Source organism: Pseudophryne corroboree, chromosome 3 (assembly GCF_028390025.1).
Source record: "Pseudophryne corroboree isolate aPseCor3 chromosome 3, aPseCor3.hap2, whole genome shotgun sequence".
Lineage (NCBI taxonomy): Eukaryota > Metazoa > Chordata > Amphibia > Anura > Myobatrachidae > Pseudophryne > Pseudophryne corroboree.
In genome coordinates, this window is record NC_086446.1 from 711,100,585 (window position 1) to 711,121,734 (window position 21,150).

Genomic DNA, 21,150 nt, shown 5'->3' on the forward strand with positions numbered 1-21,150 from the left:
TGAGTAAAAATACTTTCTTCATAGTAAAGTTACTTGGCGCAGTCGCAGTGCGAACATTGCGCATGCGTACTAAGCGGATTTTCACTGCGATGCGATGAAAAATACCGAGCGAACAACTCGGAATGAGGGCCATTGTAGTGTCTACATTCATTACACAATGCTTTTTTTTTTACTGAACATACACCTTCAATACACACTTGTGTAATGTTTGAATAGCTACCCAAAATACGTCTATTTTTATTGAAATGGACTTCTGCAGGGGTGGCTCCAGAGGTGGGGCTGCAGCTCAGTTCAAAATTCAAATAGGGGAGCCACACCAACTGCCAGTGAGTCATTTTGAAATGGCAGTTGGTGTGACTCCCCTATTTGAAATTTGACTGACAAGTCCACTCCCCATTTTTTGCTGCTCTATGACATACCCAAAGTGTCGGCTCTTTGGTGTCGGCTCTTTGACATAACCAAACATTTTTCTTGGCTCTTTGTCGCTGACTGGTTGGCCACCCCTGTACAATGAGAACATATTTTCCTGCATGAGAGGTAAAACTACTAACATCAATATGCTAATATATAATTTGTTGTGACATAGTAGGATTGCCAATGTGTTAAGTAATAAGTAATTTGATGGATGGTTTATTTGAGTGATACTAATTAAGATACAGGAGCAAAGCATTATACCACCACAAACTAGGTTTTTATAGGGAGCCTTCTGTTTACTCCTAACATATGATCCTGAAGAAGCTGGGTGTTTAGAGCCCAGAGAAAAGCAGGACCGGCAACAGAAATCACAGGGCCTGGTACAACCATTTTTTAGGGGCTCCATCCCAGAGTCCCTTGCAGGTACAAGCTCAATGCTTGAGGGTCTACCTTACCCAAATGGTGTTTTTTCTGTAATAGAGAATTTGTGAAGAAATTGGTCCTCCTGGGGTGAATGTGTGAGGGATGGGAGTATAGGTAGCCTTCAGGTGATGGTGTTATTCGGGTGTAGTTGACTCCTGCACAGAGTACCTTCCGTACATACCTGGTGCTGTAACGGGGAGCAAAGGGGGTAGTAAAGCATACCATCTCTTGTCCCGCCGATACTGCAGCTGCCCCTGTGTCTATGGGCTCAGTTGCTGGCTGCGGACTTGCTCAGTGTTCAGTCTGCTGGGCTGCCGTGTGCGACCCACTCTGGGCCTGTGCTCAGAGCCGGCCTTAGGCATAGGCAAACTAGGCAATTGCCTAGGGCATCTGGTATGCCTAGGGGCATCAGCAGCTTCTGCTGATTAAAATGATATGCAGCATGCCTATATTCTGTGTGTGTAGCATTTTGTATGCAGATACAGTCACAGTCGCACACAGTATATAGGCATGCCGCATATCATTTTAATCAGCGGAAGCTGCTTGTGCATCCTTGCCACATAGCAATGCAAATAAGATGCATTTTCATAAAAAATAGGCACCCGACATTAGCAGAGCTGCCAGATGACTCACGCCAGGAACTATATGTGTCATTATGTGTATAAGGGCATTAATAATGTGTAACATATGTGTAAGGCACTATGTGTGTCATTATGTGTATAAGGGCACTAATAATGCGTGGCATATGTGTATGGGACATTATGTGTTTCATTATGTGTATAAATGCATTAACAATGTGTGGCATTATGTGTATAAGGTGCTCTACTGTGTGGCGTAACGTATAGAAAGGGCACTACTGTGTGGTCTAATGTGAATAAAGAGCAATATAGTGTGGTGTAATGAGCATAAAGAGCAATATGGTGTGGTGTAATGAGAATAAGGAGCAATATGGTGTGGTGTAATGTGAATAAGGAGCAATTCAGTATGATGTTATGTGAATGAGGGGCACTACTGTGAGGAGTAACGTATATAGGCCCTCATTCCGAGTCGTTCGCTCGGTATTTTTCCTCGCATCGCAGTGAAAATCCGCTTAGTACGCATGCGCAATATTCGCACTGCGACTGCGCCAAGTAATTTTACAATGAAGATAGTATTTTTACTCACGGCTTTTTCTTCGCTCCGGCGATCGTAGTGTGATTGACAGGAAATGGGTGTTACTGGGCGGAAACACAGCGTTTTAGGGGCGTGTGGATAAAAACGCTACCGTTTCCGGAAAAAACGCAGGAGTGGCCGGAGAAACGGGGGAGTGTCTGGGCGAACGCTGGGTGTGTTTGTGACGTCAAACCAGGAACGACAAGCACTGAACTGATCGCAGATGCCGAGTAAGTGTGGAGCTACTCTGAAACTGCTAAGTAGTTTGTATTCGCAATATTGCGAATACATCGTTCGCAAATTTAAGAAGCTAAGATACACTCCCAGTAGGCGGCGTCTTAGCGTGTGTAACTCTGCTAAAATCGCCTTGCGACCGATCAACTCGGAATGAGGGCCATAAGGTAAAGTGGTACTACTGTGTAATGTAATGTGAATAAGGGACACTATCGTATGATAAATTGTAAATAAAGTTGCACTACTGTGAGGCATAAGTTGACTTAGGGTTACTATTGTGTGGCCATGCCCCTTGCCAGTAAAAACACATACCTTTTTGGCCTGGTGCTGGAAAAGGGGTGCAGAGTCAGAGGCGGAACTAGTGGTGGTGCTAGGGGGCACCAGCCAAAATCTTGCCTAGGGCATTATATTGGTTAGGGCCGTCTCTGCCTGTGCTACTGGAGGAGCATGCCGCGTCAGGTGACATGCGGCAGCGAAATCCTATGCAGTGCATATAGCCGGCATCTTCCTGAGGCGCTTCTGGGTCACGTCACATGATGGCGTAGCATGTGACACCCCCTGCCTCCTTCACTGTATGCAGCCACACCCCCCCAGTACTGCGGCTACTGGGATGGACCTCGTAGCTACATGCTGATTATACTGCAGCATAGGTTGCGGCAGCAGCAAAGTTTGTCTGTGGGACCTGCCAGGGCCCCCTAGAACCTTGGCCAGTACATCTGTACCCTTAGGCCCGCCCTGTCGCTTGGCCTTTGCGAAATGTGTTGAGTCTGAAAGACTGAACCTTGCCATTATAACTCCTGAAACCAATCTTCTGGATATCCTTTGGACTGCTTCACTCTCCATTGGATTTAAGATTGCAGTGTTTGACTACCTTGCGGATAACCCCTTCAGCACCTGACAACTGCTAATTGAGTGCAGTGAGACTGCGTGGGACTGCCATAACACTATCTGGTAGACCCTGCTGCTAAATTAGCAGATATTAATAGACACACATTGGAGCAGTTCCTAATCCAGTATTTGGTATGATATAGAGTGAGTGAGACCAATGGCAATATCAATTTATGCCGTTAATTACATATGAAATCATGTAATTGTGACATTCTTAGTACGTATATCAGATTTTTTTAAACACAACCTTTTCACTTATTTGTTTTAATAAACGGTTTTGTTATGTTTCACACTGTCTATTTCTAGTTATATATTCTTTTCAGCAAGCGCTGGTATTTTATCTTCTACGGTTTTACTAAAAATAATAAAACTACGTGGTAGGGGGGCTATTACTTTTCCTAGGGGCACCGTGTCACGTTCAGTATTGGGGCTAGTTGTATGAGGACACATCTGTATCTAAAGGTGTGTACACACGGTAAGATATTTTCTTCCGATTCTGACTATATAGTCAGAATCGGAAGAAAATATAGTGCAGATCGCAAGGTGACAGTCACCTTGCGATCCCGATCCGATGCCGATGCGCGGCCCCGCGCGGTCGGCATCGGAAGAAAAAATAGGCTGTGCAGGCAAGTCAATCCTGACTATCTCTATAGAAGAGATAGTCAGGATTGAAATCGCACATAGCCAGCATCGCAAGCACAGTTATTATGTGCTTGCAATACTGGCTAAGTGCCGACCCGGCCCCCTGTCGCACGGTGAGAATCGGATAAGTCCGAATCTCACCGTGTGTATGCACCTTTAGTAGTATTTGGCTTGTCCTTTGCATCTCTCACAGTATTATATCTCCCGATTTATCTACAGATGGGCAGTTGCACTGGAAACGGGAATCTACTGCTTCCTCTGATGTTCCGTACTGGTACCGAGCACCATCCGCAGAGGTGGAGCTAACGGCCTATATGCTACTTGCTTACACCTCAGGCCCCACAAAGGACCTGGGAATAGCTTCAAAGATTGTGAATTGGTTGAGCAAGCAGCAGAACCCATATGGAGGATACTCATCCACACAGGTGATATAGACAAGAGCGTGAATAGTAATGCTAGTAATATAAAGTCTGTGAGTATAGGGAGTTACACATTACTAGAGTTACTAGTTATCAGAGAATGATTTCTATTATTTTCTTCGCTTTGCAGATCAAGGGGAAGACCGAGACTGCTGTGGCCAAGTTCCTCTAGGCAGGGCCGCAACTAGGGGGAGGTTAGGGGGGCACGCAAACCTGGGTGCTGGATTTGAGGGGGTGTTGAGACCTCTGCCCTCACGATCACCTTCTGTAGCAAAGAGTGTCTGCAAACCTCTTATATCCATTTTAGACCGCCAGCTTTGAATATGGGTTATTGCACATGAATGCACATAATCCGTGTTGCTGTGCGGTCTAAAAGGGCCCAGTTGGAATAATCCGGGTCGAGCGACCCAGTATTCCAACTCGGGTAGCGAACAGAGTTGAACACGTGTTCAACCCGACTCGCTGTGCTGTGTGAGCGAGAAACCGGGTTAATGCGACCCGTTTCCCGCTCACTCTGTGCGCCCACATCATCATTGTAATTTTTGTGTTTAGATCACCAATTGTGATCCAACCTGAATGAGCTGCATAGGGTGGAATTTAATTCTTCTCTCTGTTGTTGCCACTAGATGGTGCCCAACAGGGCAATTCAGTTGCTGCTCCATTGCTGCTCCGTTCAGGTGCAAATAACCGCCCGGGGACACATTTCAGCTTGCAGCCCCCGGAGGTGGCAAGCTGAAAAGTGCAAAAAGTCCGCTGTTTGGGCACCCAAACAGCACTTTCACATCACCCCATTAGTTTAGACAGGTTTAGGTGCGACGTGCATGAGAAAAATAAAACTCATTTGAATATCGCTCCACAATCATCCATCACTTTACATCAGAAATCAGGCACAAAAAAAATGGAATCACCCCATAGAGTCGTAACAAAGTGACTAATACATACTGTACTTGAACTTTGAAGCACTGACAGTTATATAATACATGTTTTTATATTCACTCTTCATTATTATCTTTAAAATTATCTATTTTATTATATACAGTATATATTTATTCCTACATTCTGTACCACTTGTATATTTACACTTTCTCTTTCCTTTCTCAGGATACGGTTGTGGCCCTTCAGGCCCTGTCCAGCTATGCTGAGTACACATATAGTGATAAGGGGGATGTGACAGTAACAGTCACTTCTACGTCAGGATTTCTGGAGCAGTTCCATGTGGATAACAATAACCGGCTGCTGCTCCAGAGAGCGTCACTGCCAGCCATCCCCGGAGAGTACACGGTGACCTCTACAGGGAGTGGTTGCGTCTTCGTGCAGGTGAGTAGGAACTTCTATCTCTTTCTCCCACTCACAATCTACCTCTACAGTAGCTGAAATCATTGTACTCCGGGCTAAAACACACTACCCGACTTTATCCCGTGCCGGCATTGTAGTTAACAGTGTGAGGGCTAGGGTCCCTTCACACTGCACGGCCCCGGCCCGGCTGCCGGGTTGCAGCCGGGTCTCACCACTGGAGGATCCGGCCGCCGGGCCGTCTTTGCAGCTAGTGAACCGTGTGTGTGAAGGGGAGCTTTCACACACAACGTTTTTTCTGAAGCCATGTCTGGTGCTGCACATGCGCACAGCATCACACACGGCTCAAAGCCGTCCTGTGTGACAGACTCTGCCGGTTTCTCCCGGATGGCAAAAAGCCGGACGAAGTTTGTCCGGCTTTTTGCCATCCGGGAGAAACCGGCCAGTGTGTTACAGCCCTAAGTCATTTATTTATGTAGAGGAAAATGCAAGTTTGCAGACCTCATATGTATTATTTATTTATTAACCGTTTCCTATATAGTGCAGCATATACCATTGTGCTTTACAATTGCTGCATTTGTGCCTACCTAGAATTAATTTGCAAGGACAGACTGGGGCTCCGAATCGGGCCGGGCATTTGTGAAGGCGCGTGCGCACGTCACGGTGAGGGGGGGGCACACGCATGTCAAAGGGGTGCCCGGACACAAAGCATGAGCTCGTGCCACAAATCAGAGGGTCGTGGACTTGCGGTAGCCCTCCTTTTACAAGGAGATGCTTGTCTCGGGTGGGGGCACGCCGCGAGTCTGGGGGACGTGGACTCGTGATACGCCCCCATTTCCATGGAGACCGGTGCGGGCGACTAATCCAAAGAGCCGGAGGTTGTGCTGCGCGCAAACCTTCCTGACTCCCTGTGGGACATGACCAGCCCATCGGCCCTCCTGGCATATGCCAGAAGTGCCAGATAGGCAGACTGGCCCTGACAGTATGTATGTATATGAGATGCAAGATACCATGTTTTGTAACAGAAGCAAAGTTTCATTGGACTAGTCTTAGAGCCTGGCTAGGTTGGGACATTCCATAAAATTACTGGATAGTTAAATAAATGAATACAAATTTTGCATAGCCCATGGAATACGCTTGCACTATATAAGGAAATGTTATTCAATTATTAGACTTATTCAAAACAAGACTGATTTTTGAACAAACTTCAATGGTTGAAGATTAATATATCTGAAGTGTTTTCAGTTTAGCAGAAATACACACAGTCTATGCAAAATGCTCACATGTTTCATGCCCTTAGAGATGATGATACTCTGGGGGTGATTCAGAGTTGATCATAGCTGTGCTAAAAGCATAGCACGATCAGGCACTCAGGCATGCGGGGGGACGCCCAGCACAGGGCTAGCCCCGCCCCGCATGTCAGTCCCTGCCCCTTCGCAGAAGTACAACAGCGGCGATGCTTTTGTACTTTAGGAGTAGCTCCCAGCCAGCGCAGCTCCTGCGCGCTGGCCGGTAACTACTCATCGCTGCCCGGGTCACAGCGGCTGCATTTGACGTCACGCAGCCGCCTCGGCCCGCTACCTGCACGGTCCGGCCACGCCGCCATCCCGCCCCCTCCCGCCCAGCGACCGCCTCTGCCTGTCAGTCAGAGGCGATCGCAAGTTATAGACAGCCGTCAGCTATCTGGCATGCGCCGACGCACTGCGGCATCGGTGCATGCGCAGATCACACCCAATCGCTGCTGTGCGAAAACACACAGCAGCGATTGGGTCTGAAGGACCCCCTCTGTCCTCTTTTACTATTTCTGTGGGACAGCTTGTGAACAATCCTTGTACATTTGTTGTACACACTGTCTCAGACAACCCGTGATATAATGCAGAGCAAGGAAGAACACCTTTATATTGTATAACAGTCACAACAAATATTCATCACATACAGTGGTAGCACTTACCCATGAGGGAGCTGCCCATGGTGCAGTCTGAAGACAGAATAGCGGCACCTACAGGTCCATTGCACATGTGTAATGTATCTGGTAAATGGCGGTACCGTTGTAGGGGCTGCATTGGCTGCATCGCCCTGAAGCGCTGTCGGAAAGGCAGAAGCCCTCTCTCTGCTAATCATAGCCCAGGACTGCCTGTCCTATGTGTGATTAGCACGTAGTGCTACCAACGGGAAGGTGCTGTCAGTGAAGTCAGTGCACTGACTCATTAGGACGGCAGATTTTACTGTTACTTATGTATTTTTCTGGTTGTATATGATCCTCTTTTCCTAAACCAACAGGCAGTCCTGAGATACAACATCCCTCCACCCAACATTGATGCCACCTTTTCATTAAGTGTGAAGTCACTTTCAAAAAGAGAATGTCGGAAGGATCCAGTGACAAGTTTTGATATTTTAATCAATTCTAAGTGAGTCCTTTATGCTATTGATGTATTGCCAACCTACAGATATGTCCACACTCATACTTGTCACAAATGAGTGGCATGTGCATAAATACGCATCACAATTGCGACTAGTCATGCCCGCGTGTGACATGTTTGTCTCAGCATACGCACCATGCAATCCTATGGGTCGATGATGAGTACACAGCACATGTTCACGGGCACACTAGTCACAGCAAACGACCCACGGTTGCGAATAATTGCAACTAAGATGAGTCTGGACACAACTGTAATACTGGTTAAAAAACACCACTGTTTTAGTAGTAAACAATACACAATACTCTCTTACTAGTAGTCAATGAACAATATCAATAACCGAACAATAACAATAACGATAACCGAACCCCCCCCGAACTCCACGTGGTTTACACGGGTCCGAGGCAGACTCGGTTCTTCCTGCCTGACTCAGAAAACCCGAACGAGGCAAAACGTCAACATCCTGCTGTCGGATTCTCGCGAAATTCGGATTCCATATAAAGAGCCGCGCGTCACCACCATTTTCACTCGTGCATTGTAGAGAGAGCAGAGAGGACGTGGCTACGTTCTCTCAGTATCAAATCTCAATATCAGTGCTCAGTATCAGTGCTTACTTATTGCATCTCAGTAATATTAGTAGTATGTCTCTCTTGTGCTGCATCTTGCTGCTCAGTCAGTGGCGTAAGTTCGTCCTAGACGCCCGGAGGCAATATAAATACAGGTGCCCCCCTATATAGAGGCAAAAAAATAAAATTTTATATATATATATATATATATATATATACACATACACACACACCACACCAATATTGATCCTGCAGGCTATATATATATAGGCAGAATGAGGGGTCATTGTATATATGAGGCGGGATGAGGCAGAATGGGGGTCATTGTATATATGACAAAAATGCAGATTTATTAAACGGGCATTGAAACGTTGCACTACTTCAATTGGTGTCAGTGTGCAAATCATTGGAGTGCCGCAACACCTCTATTTTGCTAAACTACTTTGCTGTGAGGGCACCCAATGTATTAGTCTATTATGTGGCTGTGCCAGACCCCTACCTCTATCTATATATACAAACATACATACAGTATACTGGCAGTGCACTTATACAGGGAGAAAGGGAGCATAGATGGATACCTTGTGTAGTGAAAGAAGGCTCTTCTCTCCTCCCCAATTACCGGAGGCAGAGCGCAATTAGGAAGTGGAATCCAAGGCAAGCGTGGTACCAGCTCTTAAACACCGCCTCGCATGTGTGTCCATCCATACCGTCCCCCCCTTCCCCACAGCAGCGGGGCAACGGTAGCAGCAGCTCCTCTCCTACCTCCCACAGCAGGCGCGCACCAGCGTACTCTCCTGGGGTTTGCGCTGTAGTGGCGGCTTACCGGAATGAGTCAGTTCAGTGACGTAACTAGAAATTTTTCTCCCCCAAGCCAAAAAATGATTCCCCCCCCCCCCCTCCATAATTGGCAGTATAGGGTGTGTGGCTTCGTTGGGATGGGCGTGGCTTACCATAAAGGGGCGTGACATTGCAGGAAAAGACTGCGTTATACCCCAGTTTTCCAACCTGCACGCCCAGACGGGAAAGAAAAATAATCCTGATTCATGCCCCTTACATTATTTGTAATTTTTCCTCCTTATAGTAATGCCCAGTATACATTATGCCACATACTGCAGTGGCCCTTAGATATTATGCCACACACAATAATGCACATGACACAATATGCACACACCATAATGCCCCAGACACATTATGCCACACACCGTAATGCCCCCGACACATTATGACAGGAATCGCAATGCCCGTTATACATTATGCTACACACTGCAATGCCCCTGATACATTATACCACACACCGTAATGCCTGTGACACATTATGACAGGAATCACAATGCCCATTATACATTATGCTACACACTGCAATGCCCTTGATACATTATAGCACATACAATGTCTTTGACACAGTATAACACACACCACAATGAGCCTGAGACATTATACCACATATCACAATGCCCGCGATATAGTATACCATACACCGTAATGCCCGACACATTATGACACACACCGCAATGTCCGTGATACATTATGCCACACACCGTAATGCCCATTACACATTAAGTTCTACAGTAAGGCTTCTAATTACTTTTAAATTACCTGCTCGTTGCCAGGGGTTTCATGCTCTTGGTTCCATGCACGGTGCCAGGGGTTTTCATGCTCAGGGTGTCATGCTTGTTGCCAGGGGTTTCATGCACTGGGTGTCATGCTCGTTGCCAGCGGTTCCATGCACGGTGCCAGGGGATTTCATGCTCAGGGTGTCATGCTCGTTGCCAGGGGGTTCATGCACTGGGTGTCATGCTCGTTGCTAGGGGGTAGTGCTTGTTGCTAGGGCCGTGCTCCCAGTGCCACATATGCCCCCAGTGCCAGATATTCCCCCACAGTGTCAGGTATATGCCTCCAGTGCCAGGTACATGCCCCCAGTGCCAAATATACCCCCCCTCCAGTGCCACATATGCCCCCTCAGTGCCTGCTCCCCCCAGTGCCAAATATTCCACCACAGTGCCACATATGCCCCCTCAGTGCCTACTCCCCCACAGTGCCAGCTATATGCCCCCAGTGCCTGATATTCCTCCACAGTGCCAGGCATATGCCCCCAGTGCCAGATATTCCCCCCACAGGGCCAGGTATATGCCCCCAGTGCCAGATCTTCCCCCACAGTGCCAGGTGTATGCCCCCAGTGCCAGATATTCCCCCACAGGGCCAGGTATATGCCCCCAGTGCCAGATCTTCCCCCCACAGTGCCAGGTATATGCCCCCAGTGCCAGATATTCCCCCACAGGGCTAGGTATATGCACCCAGTGCCAGGTATATGCCCCCAGTGCCAGATATTCCCCCACAGGGCCAGGTATATGCCCCCAGTGCCAGATCTTCCCCCACAGTGCCAGGTATATGCCCCCAGTGCCAAATATATCCCTCTCCCAAGTGCCACATATGCCCCCCGCCCCAGTGCCAGGTATATGCCCCCCAGTGCCAGGTATATGCCCCCCAGTGCCAGGTCTTCCCCCACAGTGCCAGGTATATGCCCCCCAGTGCCAGGTGTATGCCCCCCAGTGCCAGGTCTTCACCCCCAGTGCCAGGTATATGCCCCCCAGTGCCAGGTATATGCCCCCCAGTGCCAGGTCTTCCCCCACAGTGCCATGTATATGCCCCCCAGTGCCAGGTCTTCCCCCCCAGTGCCAGGTATATGCCCCCCAGTGCCAGGTATATGCCCCCCAGTGCCAGGTCTCCCCCCCTCGTGCCAGGTATATGCCCCCCAGTGCCAGGTATATGCCCCCAGTGCCTGCCCCCCCCCCTTGTGTTGGAGGGACACGGAGCGCATAGAGCGTCTCTCCTGTGTCCCTCCCTGGCTCTCTCCCCCGGCTGGTCTAATACAGGAAGTGCCGGTTCGTGAGCCAATCAGAGCTCACGAACGGCACTTCCTGTATTAGACCGCCGGGGGAGAGAGCCAGGGAGGGACACAGGAGAGACGCTCTATGCGCTCCGTGTCCCTCCAACACAGCAGGGAGGGAGACCGCAGATTGACATGCGGACGCTCGTCCGCATGTCAATCTGTGTAAAGTCAGTGGGCGCTGCGAGGCGCCCTCTTCAGGTTAGGAGCCCGGCGGCAGCCGACTCCGCTGCCTCCGGGACTTCCGCCCCTGTGCTCAGTGTCAGTTCTCAGTATTATCCTCATCAGTGCTCAGTATCACTGCTCATTGTCTTGTGCTGCATCTTGCTGCTCAGTGTCAGTTCTCAGTAGTATCATCATCAGTGCTCAGTATCACTGCTGATTGTCTTGTGCTGCATTGTGGTGCTCAGTAATACTACAGTACATTACTAATATACTAGTCCAGTGTCTTGTGCTGCATCTTGGTGATCAGTGTCAGTTCTCAGTATTATCATCATCAGTGCTCAGTATCACTGCTCATTGTCTTGTGCTGCATTGTGGTGCTCAGTAATACTACAGTATATTACTAATATACTAGTCCAGTGTCTTGTGCTGCATCTTGCTGCTCAGTGTCAGTTCTCAGTATTATCACCATCAGTGCTCAGTATCACTGCTCATTGTCTTGTGCTGCATTGTGGTGCTCAGTAATAGTACAGTACATTACCAATATACTAGTCCAGTGTCTTGTGCTGCATCTTTCTGCTGTAGGGTGCTGTGGTAGTGTCCTTTCACTGTGCATAGGTTATCATCATTCCAGTCACAGTGGTATCTGGTATCTATGTAGTGGTATCTAATTCCAGACATTACCGCCGTCTAATTCCAGATATATTATTGGCATATAATTCCACACATTAAAAAATGGAGAACAAAAATGTGGAGGGTAAATTAGGGAAAGATCAAGACCCACTTCCACCTAGTGCTGAAGCTGCTGCCACTAGTCATGGCAGAGACGATTCAATGCCATCAACGTCGTCTGCCAAGGCCGATGCCCAATGTCATAGTAGAGAGCATGTAAAATCCAAAAAGCAAAAGTTCAGTAAAATGACCCAAAAATCTAAATTAAAATAGTCTGAGGAGAAGCGTAAACTTGTCAATATGCCATTTACGACACGGAGTGGCAAGGAACGGCTAAGGTCCTCTCCTATGTTCTTCATGACTAGTGGTTAAGCTTCACATGACGATGGCAGCCCTCATCCTCCCGCTAGAAAAATTAAGAGTTAAGCTGGCAAAAGCACAGCAAAGAATTGTACGTTCTAAATCACAAATCCCCAAGGAGAGTCCAAATGTGTCGGCGGGTGTGATGCCTGACCTTCCCAACACTGGACGGGAAGAGGTGGCTCCTTCCACCATTTGCACGCCCCCTGCAAATGCTGGAAGGAGCATCCACAGTCCAGTTCCTGATATTCAAATATGTCACTGTTGAAGTACACCAGGATGAGGATATGGGTGTTGCTGGCGCTGAGGAGGAAATTGACGAGGAGGATTCTGATGGTGAGATGGTTTGTTTAAGTCAGTCACCCGGGGAGACACCTGTTGTCCATGGGATTATTAGGGCCATTGACATGCCTGGTCAAAATACCAACAAAATCACCTCTTCGGTGTGGAATTGTTTTAACAGAAATGCGGACAACAGGTGTCAAGCCGTGTGTTGCCTTTGTCAAGCTGTAATAAGTAGGGGTAAGGACGTTAACCACCTAGGAACATCCTCCCTTATACGTCACCTGGAGCGCATTCATCAGAAGTCATTGACAAGTTCAAAAACTTTGGGTGACAGCGGAACTAAATCCCTTCTTCCTCTTGTACCCAAGCTCCTGCAAACCACACCACCAACTCCCTCAATATCAATTTCCTCCTTAGACAGGAACGCCAATAGTCCTGCAGGCCATGTCACTAGTAAGTCTGACGAGTCCTCTCCTAACTGGGATTCCTCCGATGGATCCTTGAGTGTAACGCCTACTGCTGGTGGTGCTGCTGTTGTTGCTGCTGGGAGTCGATCGTCATCCCAGAGGGGAAGTCGTAAGACCACTTGTACTACTTCCAGTAAGCAATTGACTGTCCAAAAATCCTTTGCGAGGAAGATGAAATATCACAGCAGTCATCCTGTTGCAAAGCGGATAACTCAGGCCTTGACAACTATGTTGGTGTTAGACGTGCGTCCGGTATCCACCGTTAGTTCACAGGGACTTAGAGCATTGCTTGAGGTAGTGTGTCCCCGGTACCAAATACCATCTAGGTTCCACTTCTCTAGGCAGGCGATACCGAGAATGTACACAGACGTCAGAAAAAGAGTCACCAGTGTCCTAAAAAATGCAGTTGTACCCACTGTCCACTTAACCACGGACATGTGGACAAGTTGAGCAGGGCAGACTAAGGACTATATGACTGTGACAGCCCACTGGGTAGATGTATTGCCTCCCGCAACAACAACAGCGGCGGCACCAGTAGCAGCATCTCGCAAACGCCAACTCGTTGCTAGGAAGGCTACGCTTTGTATCACCGCTTTCCATAAGAGGCAAACAGCTGACAACATCTTACGGAAACTGAGGAACATCATCGCAGATTGGCTTACCCCAATTGGACTCTCCTGGGGATTTGTGATATCGGACAACGCCACCAATATTGTGCGTGCATTACATGTGGACAAATTCCAGCAAGTCCCATGTTTTGCACATACAATTAATTTGGTGGTGCATATTTTTTTTAAAAACGACAGGGGCGTGCAGGAGATGCTGTCGGTGGCCCGAAGAATTGCGGGCCACTTTCGGCATACAGCCACCGCGTGCCGAAGACAGGAGAATCAGCAAAAACTCATGAACCTGCCCTGCCATCAGCTGAAGCAAGAGGTGGTAACGAGGTGGAATTCAACCCTCTATATGCTTCAGAGGATGGAGGAGCAGCAAAAGGCCATTCAAGCCTATACATATGTCTATGATATAGGCAAAGGAGGGGGAATGCACCTGACTCAAGGGCAGTGGAGAATGATTTCCATGTTGTGCAAGGTTCTCAATCCCTTTGAACTTGCCACACGTGAAGTCAGTTCAGACACTGCCAGCCTAAGTCAGGTTATTCCCCTCATCAGGCTTTTGCAGAAGCAGCTGGAGATATTGAAGGAGGAGCTAAAATGGAGCGATTCCGCTAGGCATGTGGGACTTGTGGATGGAGCCCTTCATTCGCTTAACCAGGATTCACTAGTGATCAATCTGTTAAAATCAGAGCACTACATTTTGGCCACCGTGCTCGATCCTAGGTTTAAAGCCTACGTTGTATCTCTCTTTCCGGCAGACACAAGTCTGCAGAGGTTCAAAGACCTGCTGGTGAGACACTTGTCAAGTCAAGCGCAACGTGACCCATCAACAGCTCCTCTTTCACATTCTCCCGCAACTGGGGGTGTGAGGAAAAGGCTAAGAATTCCGAGCCCACCCGCTGGCGGTGATGCAGGGCAGTCTGGAGCGAGTGCTGACATCTGATCCGGACTGAAGGACCTGCCAACGATTACTGACATGTCGTCTACTGTCACTGCATATGATTCTGTCACAATTGAAAGAATGATGGAGGATTATATGTGTGACAGCATCCAAGTAGGCACGTCAGACAGGCAGGAAACAGAGGCAATTTGGAGGCCCTTGCACAAACTGGCTTTATTTTACCTAAGTTGCCCGAAAGAGTGTTTAGTGCAGCCAGTCACCTTGTCAGCAATCGGCGTACGAGGTTACTTCCAGAAAATGTGGAGAAGATGATGTTCATCAAAATGAATTATAATCAATTCCTCCGTGGAGACATTTACCAGCAATTGCCTCCAGAAAGTACACAGGGACCTGTGATGGTGGATTCCAGTGGGGACGAATTAATACTCTGTGAGGAGGAGGATGTACACAGTGAAAGGGGTGAGGAATCGGGGGATGAGGATAAGGTGGACTGTCATCTTGCCTCTGTAGAGCCAGTTTGTGCAAGGAGAGATTGATTGCTTCTTTTTTGGTGGGGGCCCAAACCAACCAGTCATTTCAGCCACAGTCGTGTGGCAGACCATGTTGCGGAAATTATTGGTTTGTTAAAGTGTGCATGTCCTGTTTATACAACATAAGGGTGGGTGGGTGGGAGGGCCCAAGGACAATTCCATCTTGCACCTGTTTTTTTTTTATTTATCTTTGCATCATGTGCTGTTTGGGGACTATTTTTTTAAGTGCCATCCTGTCTGCAGTGCCACTCCTAGATGTGCCAGGTGTTTGTGCCGCCCCCTTGGGTCGCGTAGCTTAGTCATCCAGCGACCTCGGTGCAAATTTTAGGACTAAAAATAATATTGTGAGGTGTGAGGTGCTCAGAATGGGTCTGGGACTCAGGGTCGACAGCACAAAGGTCGACACACTTTAGGTCGACACCAATTGGTCGACACACATTAGGTCGACAGGGTCAAAAGGTCGACAGGGTCAAAAGGTCGACAGGAACAATGTCGACATGGAAAAAGGTCGACATGAGTTTTTTATGTTTTTTTGGTGTCGTTTTCTTCGTAGAGTGACCGGGAACCCGAATTAGTGCACCGCGTCCCCTCGCATGGCTCGCTTCGCTCGCCATGCTTCGGGCATGGTGCCTTCGCTCCGCTACCGCTTCGCTCGGCACACTTTACCGTTCCAATCGTAGTCCACGTGGATCGTTAAGTATGAAAAGGTTCAAAAAAAGAAAAAAATCATGAAAAACTCATGTCGACCTTTTTCCATGTCGACCTTGTTCATGTCGACCTTTTGACCCTGTCGACCTTTTGACCCTGTCGACCTAATGTGTGTCGACCAATTGGTGTCGACCTAAAGTGTGTCGACCTTTGTGCTGTCGACCTGGAGTCCGGATACCGCTCAGAATAGACTGGAAATGAGTGGAAATTATGATTATTGAGGTTAATAATACTATAGGATCAAAATTACCCCCAAATTCTATGATTTAAGCTGTTTTTGAGGGTTTAAAAAAAAAAAAAAAAAACACCCGAATCCAAAACGCATCCGAATCCGACAAAAATTTGAAAGTTAGGTTTTGCCAAAATGCGTCTGAATCCAAAACACGACCGCTGAACCGAATCCAAAACCAAAACACAAAACCCGAAAATTGTCCGGTGCACATCTGTACTTAAAAGTGATTAGTAAATAGTAATACTACTATCTAAATACTGATTAACAGTAATCCAAATAGTGCTTTTTTTAGCACAAAAAAATAATTGTGACCAATTAGGCCTGATATTCTAATAATGAGTACCAAACACTGGCCCTCATTCCGAGTTGTTCGCTCGCAAGCTGCTTTTAGCAGCTTTACACACGCTAAGCCGCCGCCTACTGGGAGTGAATCTTAGCTTCTTAAAATTGCGAACGAAAGATTCGCAATATAGCGAAAAGACATCTCTGTGCAGTTTCTGAGTAGCTCGAGACTTACTCGGCATCTGCGATCAGTTCAGTGCTTGTCGTTCCTGGTTTGACGTCATAAACATACCCAGCGTTCGCCCAGACACTCTTCCGTTTCTCCAGCCACTCCCGTGTTTTTCCCAGAAACGGTAGCGTTTTTTCGCACACACCCATAAAACGGCCAGTTTCCGCCTAGAAACACCCACTTCCTGTCAATCACATTACGATCACCAGAACGAAGAAAAAACCGTGAGTAAAATACCTAACTGCATAGCAAATTTACTTGGCGCAGTCGCACTGCGGACATTGCGCATGCGCACTAAGCGGAAAATCGATGCGATGCAGAAAAATTTACCGAGCGAACAACTCGGAATGACCCCCCCTGCTCTCCATTTAGTGACCCAAATATGTTATTTACATTTAAAAAAACAAAACATTTTTACATAAAATTACATAAACTCCTCAAAATAGATCTTATACTATTAAACTCACCACTGTATGTTCTCAAAATTAAATTACAACCTACTTTTAATCAGAAGTACTGTAAATCAAACATTTCCCTGCATTAATGTAGCACTAAACAAACCAAGCAAAATTCTTTAAGAACACAAACACAGAATGTTATTATATGAAGTTTATAGTGGCAAAAGTTATTGAATAAAAATGGTGTTCACCTTTTGACAAACAGAATATAAATTAAAAAAAATCTTAGCATAAAAGACAAATACAACACAGAAACAGTAGTGGTGTGTTGGTATTCTAATCTGTTATTACCATTTTTATTTTATTGCGCAAGTACAGTTTTAAGGTAGTAATGGGTTTCAAAAATATTTTATAACTCTTCTGGAATATATAAATAATATGCAATTAATTCCACTAAATACGATTTTCATACAAATATAAAACATTATTATTTTATTGGAAAGCTTTCCCTATAGGTACATTATGGGACATGTCTATACTGTATCATTGGCATGTTATGTTAATTAGAGCTGTTACAAATGTATACAGATTATGCAAAGCATAGGTGTGATGTATTATTTGTCCCTATTTGGCAGCGTTTTTCAACTGCTGTGCCGTGGCACACTAGTGTGCCGTGGGCGGTTACCAGGTGTGCTGCCACCCGCCACCTCCACCCACCAGAGATAGCTACCGCCACCATCACTTGCCTGCTCAGCAGCGCTGTGCTCTTCCGTAGGCCGGCCTTTGACCTATGGTTACGTGGTGTGACTCATAGGTCACGCACGCCAAGTCACCTGGCCACCTGCTCACTGCTGCTCCATGCTGCCTGTTTCTCCATTCCTTCTCAGCACCCCTCACTGCTCCCACCACTGAGAGGGAAAGATTTTTACAGCCACAGGTTAAATTGAAATAATTATATTTTTTTTATATGTGTGCAATTACTGGGGGGTGGGGGGGGGGGGCAGGCTATGTGTGGACTTTCTATGGGGGACAGTTTGTGGAATTACTGGGAGGGGTGCAATGAGTGGAGTTACTGTGGGGGTCAATGTGTTTTATAACTGTTGGAGCCAATGTGCTTTACAGATGCGGGGGCCAATGTGCTTTATTACTATGGAGGCCAATGTGCTTTACTACTATGGGTGCCAATTTGTTTTATTACTGCATGGGCAATGTGCTTTATTAACATGGAGGCCAATGTGCTTTATTACAGTGGGGGCCAATGTGTTTTATCACTGCGAGGGCCAATATGTTTTATTACAGTGGGGGGCCAATGTGTTTTAATACTGCAGGGGCCAATGTGTTTTTTTCACTGCAGGGGCCAATGTGCTTTATTACAGTGAGGGGCAATGTGTTTTATTACTGTCAGGGTGAAAGCATTTGTTTTATTGCAGTGGGGGCCAATAGATGTTGATATTTGTTATTGTATATTATAAATGACAGTTTGCCAAAATGATGGTGTGCCTTGGCAATTTTAAAATCCTGTTTAGTATGCCAGACCCCTATAGATAAAAGCTAAACTAACAATAGTAATAATAATTAGAATAACAATAATAATAATAATAATAATAATTTGAATTATTATTATTATTAGTAGTAGTAGTAGTAGTAGTAGTAGTCATTATTATTATTATTATTATTATTATTATTATTTTATTGTTATTATTATTATTATTTTATTGTTATTATTATTATTATTATTAGAAGTAGTAGTAGTAGTAGTAGCAATAATAGTATTAGTAGTAGTAGCAGTAATAGTAGTAATAGTATTAGTAGTGGTAGCAGTAGTAGTAGTAATAATAGCAGCAGTATTAGTAATAGTAGTAGTAGTAGTAGTAGCAATAATAGTATTAGTAGTAGTAGCAGTAATAGTAGTAATAGTATTAGTAGTGGTAGCAGTAGTAGTAGTAATAATAGCAGCAGTATTAGTAATAGTAGTAGTAGTGGTTGAAATAGTAGAAGTAGTAGAAGAAATAGTAGTGGTAGTAGCAGTAGTAGTCGTGGTGGTAGCAGCAGCAGTAGTAGTAATAGCAGCAGCAATAGTAGTAATAGTAGTAGTAGTAGTAGTAGTAAGAGTAGTAGTAGTAGCAGCAGCAGTGGTAATAGTAGTAGTAGTAGTAGTAGTAGTAGAAATAGTGGTTATAGTAGTGGTAGTAGTAGTAATAACAGTAGCAGTGGTGGTAGTAATAATAGCAGTAGTAGTAGTAGTAGTAGTAGTAGTAGTAGAAATAGTGGTTATAGTAGTAGTGGTAGTAGTAGTAATAATAGTAGTAGTAGTGGTAGTAGTAGTAGTAATAATAGTAGTAGTAGTGGTAGCAATAGTAGTAGTAGTAAGAGTAGTAGTAGCAGCAGCAGCAGTGGTAGTAGTAGTAGTAGTAGAAATAGTGGTTATAGTAGTAGTGGTAGTAGTAATAATAGTAGTAGTAGTAGTGGTAGTAGTAGTAATAATAGTAGTAGTAGTGGTAGCAATAGTAGTAGTAGTAAGAGTAGTAGTAGCAGCAGCAGTGGTGGTAGTAGTAGTAGTAGTAGTAGTAGTAGAAATAGTGGTTATAGTAGTAGTAGTAGTAGCAGCAGCAGTGGTAATAGTAGTAGTAGTAGTAGTAGTAAGAGTAGTAGTAGTAATAGTAGCAGCAGCAGTGGTAGTAGTAGTAGTAGTAGAAATAGTGGTTATAGTAGTGGTAGTAGTAGTAATAATAGTAGCAGTGGTGGTAGTAATAATAGCAGTAGTAGTAGTAGAAATAATAGTGGTAGTGGTAGTAACAGTAGTAGTGGTAGTAGTAACAATAGTAGTGGTGGTAGTAGCAGCAGTAGTCACTGGCGTACCTATAATGTGTGCGGTGTGTGCAGTGCCCCTGGTCCAGAGGGGGCCATACCGCACACACTGCACCGCTGTTAGTGCTCTATCTGAGCACTAGAGACTCTGGTACAGTGCCAGAGTCTATAGCACATGCGCAGGTTTCCGGAAAAATGTCCGCCACGCCATGTTTTTGGAGACTTGCGCATGACTGTAGACTTTGGCACAGTGCCAGAGTCTCTGGCCAATGAACAATGGTTGTTGCTGTGCTTGTGACACCAGAGCATCTCTAAATAACCATGATGGAAAACAGACATCTGAAGTACTGTATGCAGCAAATACATCAATGCCTTACTTACACTTAGTAATCAGGGTTTAATGTCTGCTAAATCGGTCTCGTATTATTATACTATTAAGTGCATTAGAAACTATAATTTGGGGATAGTAAGCAACTATAGAAGATTACTTGTGAAACTGAAACTGTTGTAACTCTGTCATGTCTTTGTTTTGTTCCTCCTGCAGATACAGAGGTTCCCGGGCACATTCCAACATGGCTGTTATTGAGATAAAGATGCTGTCTGGATACATCCCAGTGAGGAGCTCCATAGTGCAGGTCAGTCAGTGACATTGGACCTGATCAGACAGAGGTGGATGCTACTGCATTTGGAATAGAGGCTGCTGTTGGAACAGTGAGAACAATAATATGCCAGTGCTGATGGCAGCCTTTCCCTTGTGCACCAGCAAGCGATGGAGAGTGTCCATAGACAGTGCCATTGCATCGGTGGTTCTGAACACTCCACCATCGGCGCACCATCACTCACACTATAAACACTAGTGACAGCCTGCTCAGTGTTTCCTCCACTAAATGTGGCCTCTGCAGCTGCAGATCTGCATTTGCAATTGCAGCAGCAACGTTCACTGACATGCCCATGATACTTCCATAACACACCCACGAGACAGCCTTTTTTTTTTTTCCAATATATATTTTATTGAGGTTCAGAAAACACAACATTCAATATCAGGAGTATACATGGCCACAAACCTAATACAAAGATATATAATGAAACAGGAACCTTCCAGACAGGCCTAAAGTGAAACCTCACTTTTCCCATTTTCTAGTATACAAAAACAAAACTGTAGAC

The 21,150-nt window shown here is 45.9% G+C and overlaps 1 protein-coding gene across 7 annotated transcripts in view; it reads left to right on the forward strand.

Annotated features, from left to right (window-relative positions):
* Nucleotides 1–21,150, forward strand: part of LOC135056670 (alpha-2-macroglobulin-like protein 1) — a 409,885-nt gene that overhangs the window by 332,876 nt on the left and 55,859 nt on the right. For all 7 annotated transcript variants that reach the window (XM_063962113.1, XM_063962120.1, XM_063962116.1 and 4 more), the window contains 4 exons: nucleotides 3,973–4,178; nucleotides 5,274–5,489; nucleotides 7,746–7,873; nucleotides 20,531–20,621. In XM_063962113.1, coding sequence (XP_063818183.1) covers nucleotides 3,973–4,178; nucleotides 5,274–5,489; nucleotides 7,746–7,873; nucleotides 20,531–20,621 — 641 coding nt within the window. The remainder of the gene's footprint in view (nucleotides 1–3,972; nucleotides 4,179–5,273; nucleotides 5,490–7,745; nucleotides 7,874–20,530; nucleotides 20,622–21,150) is intronic.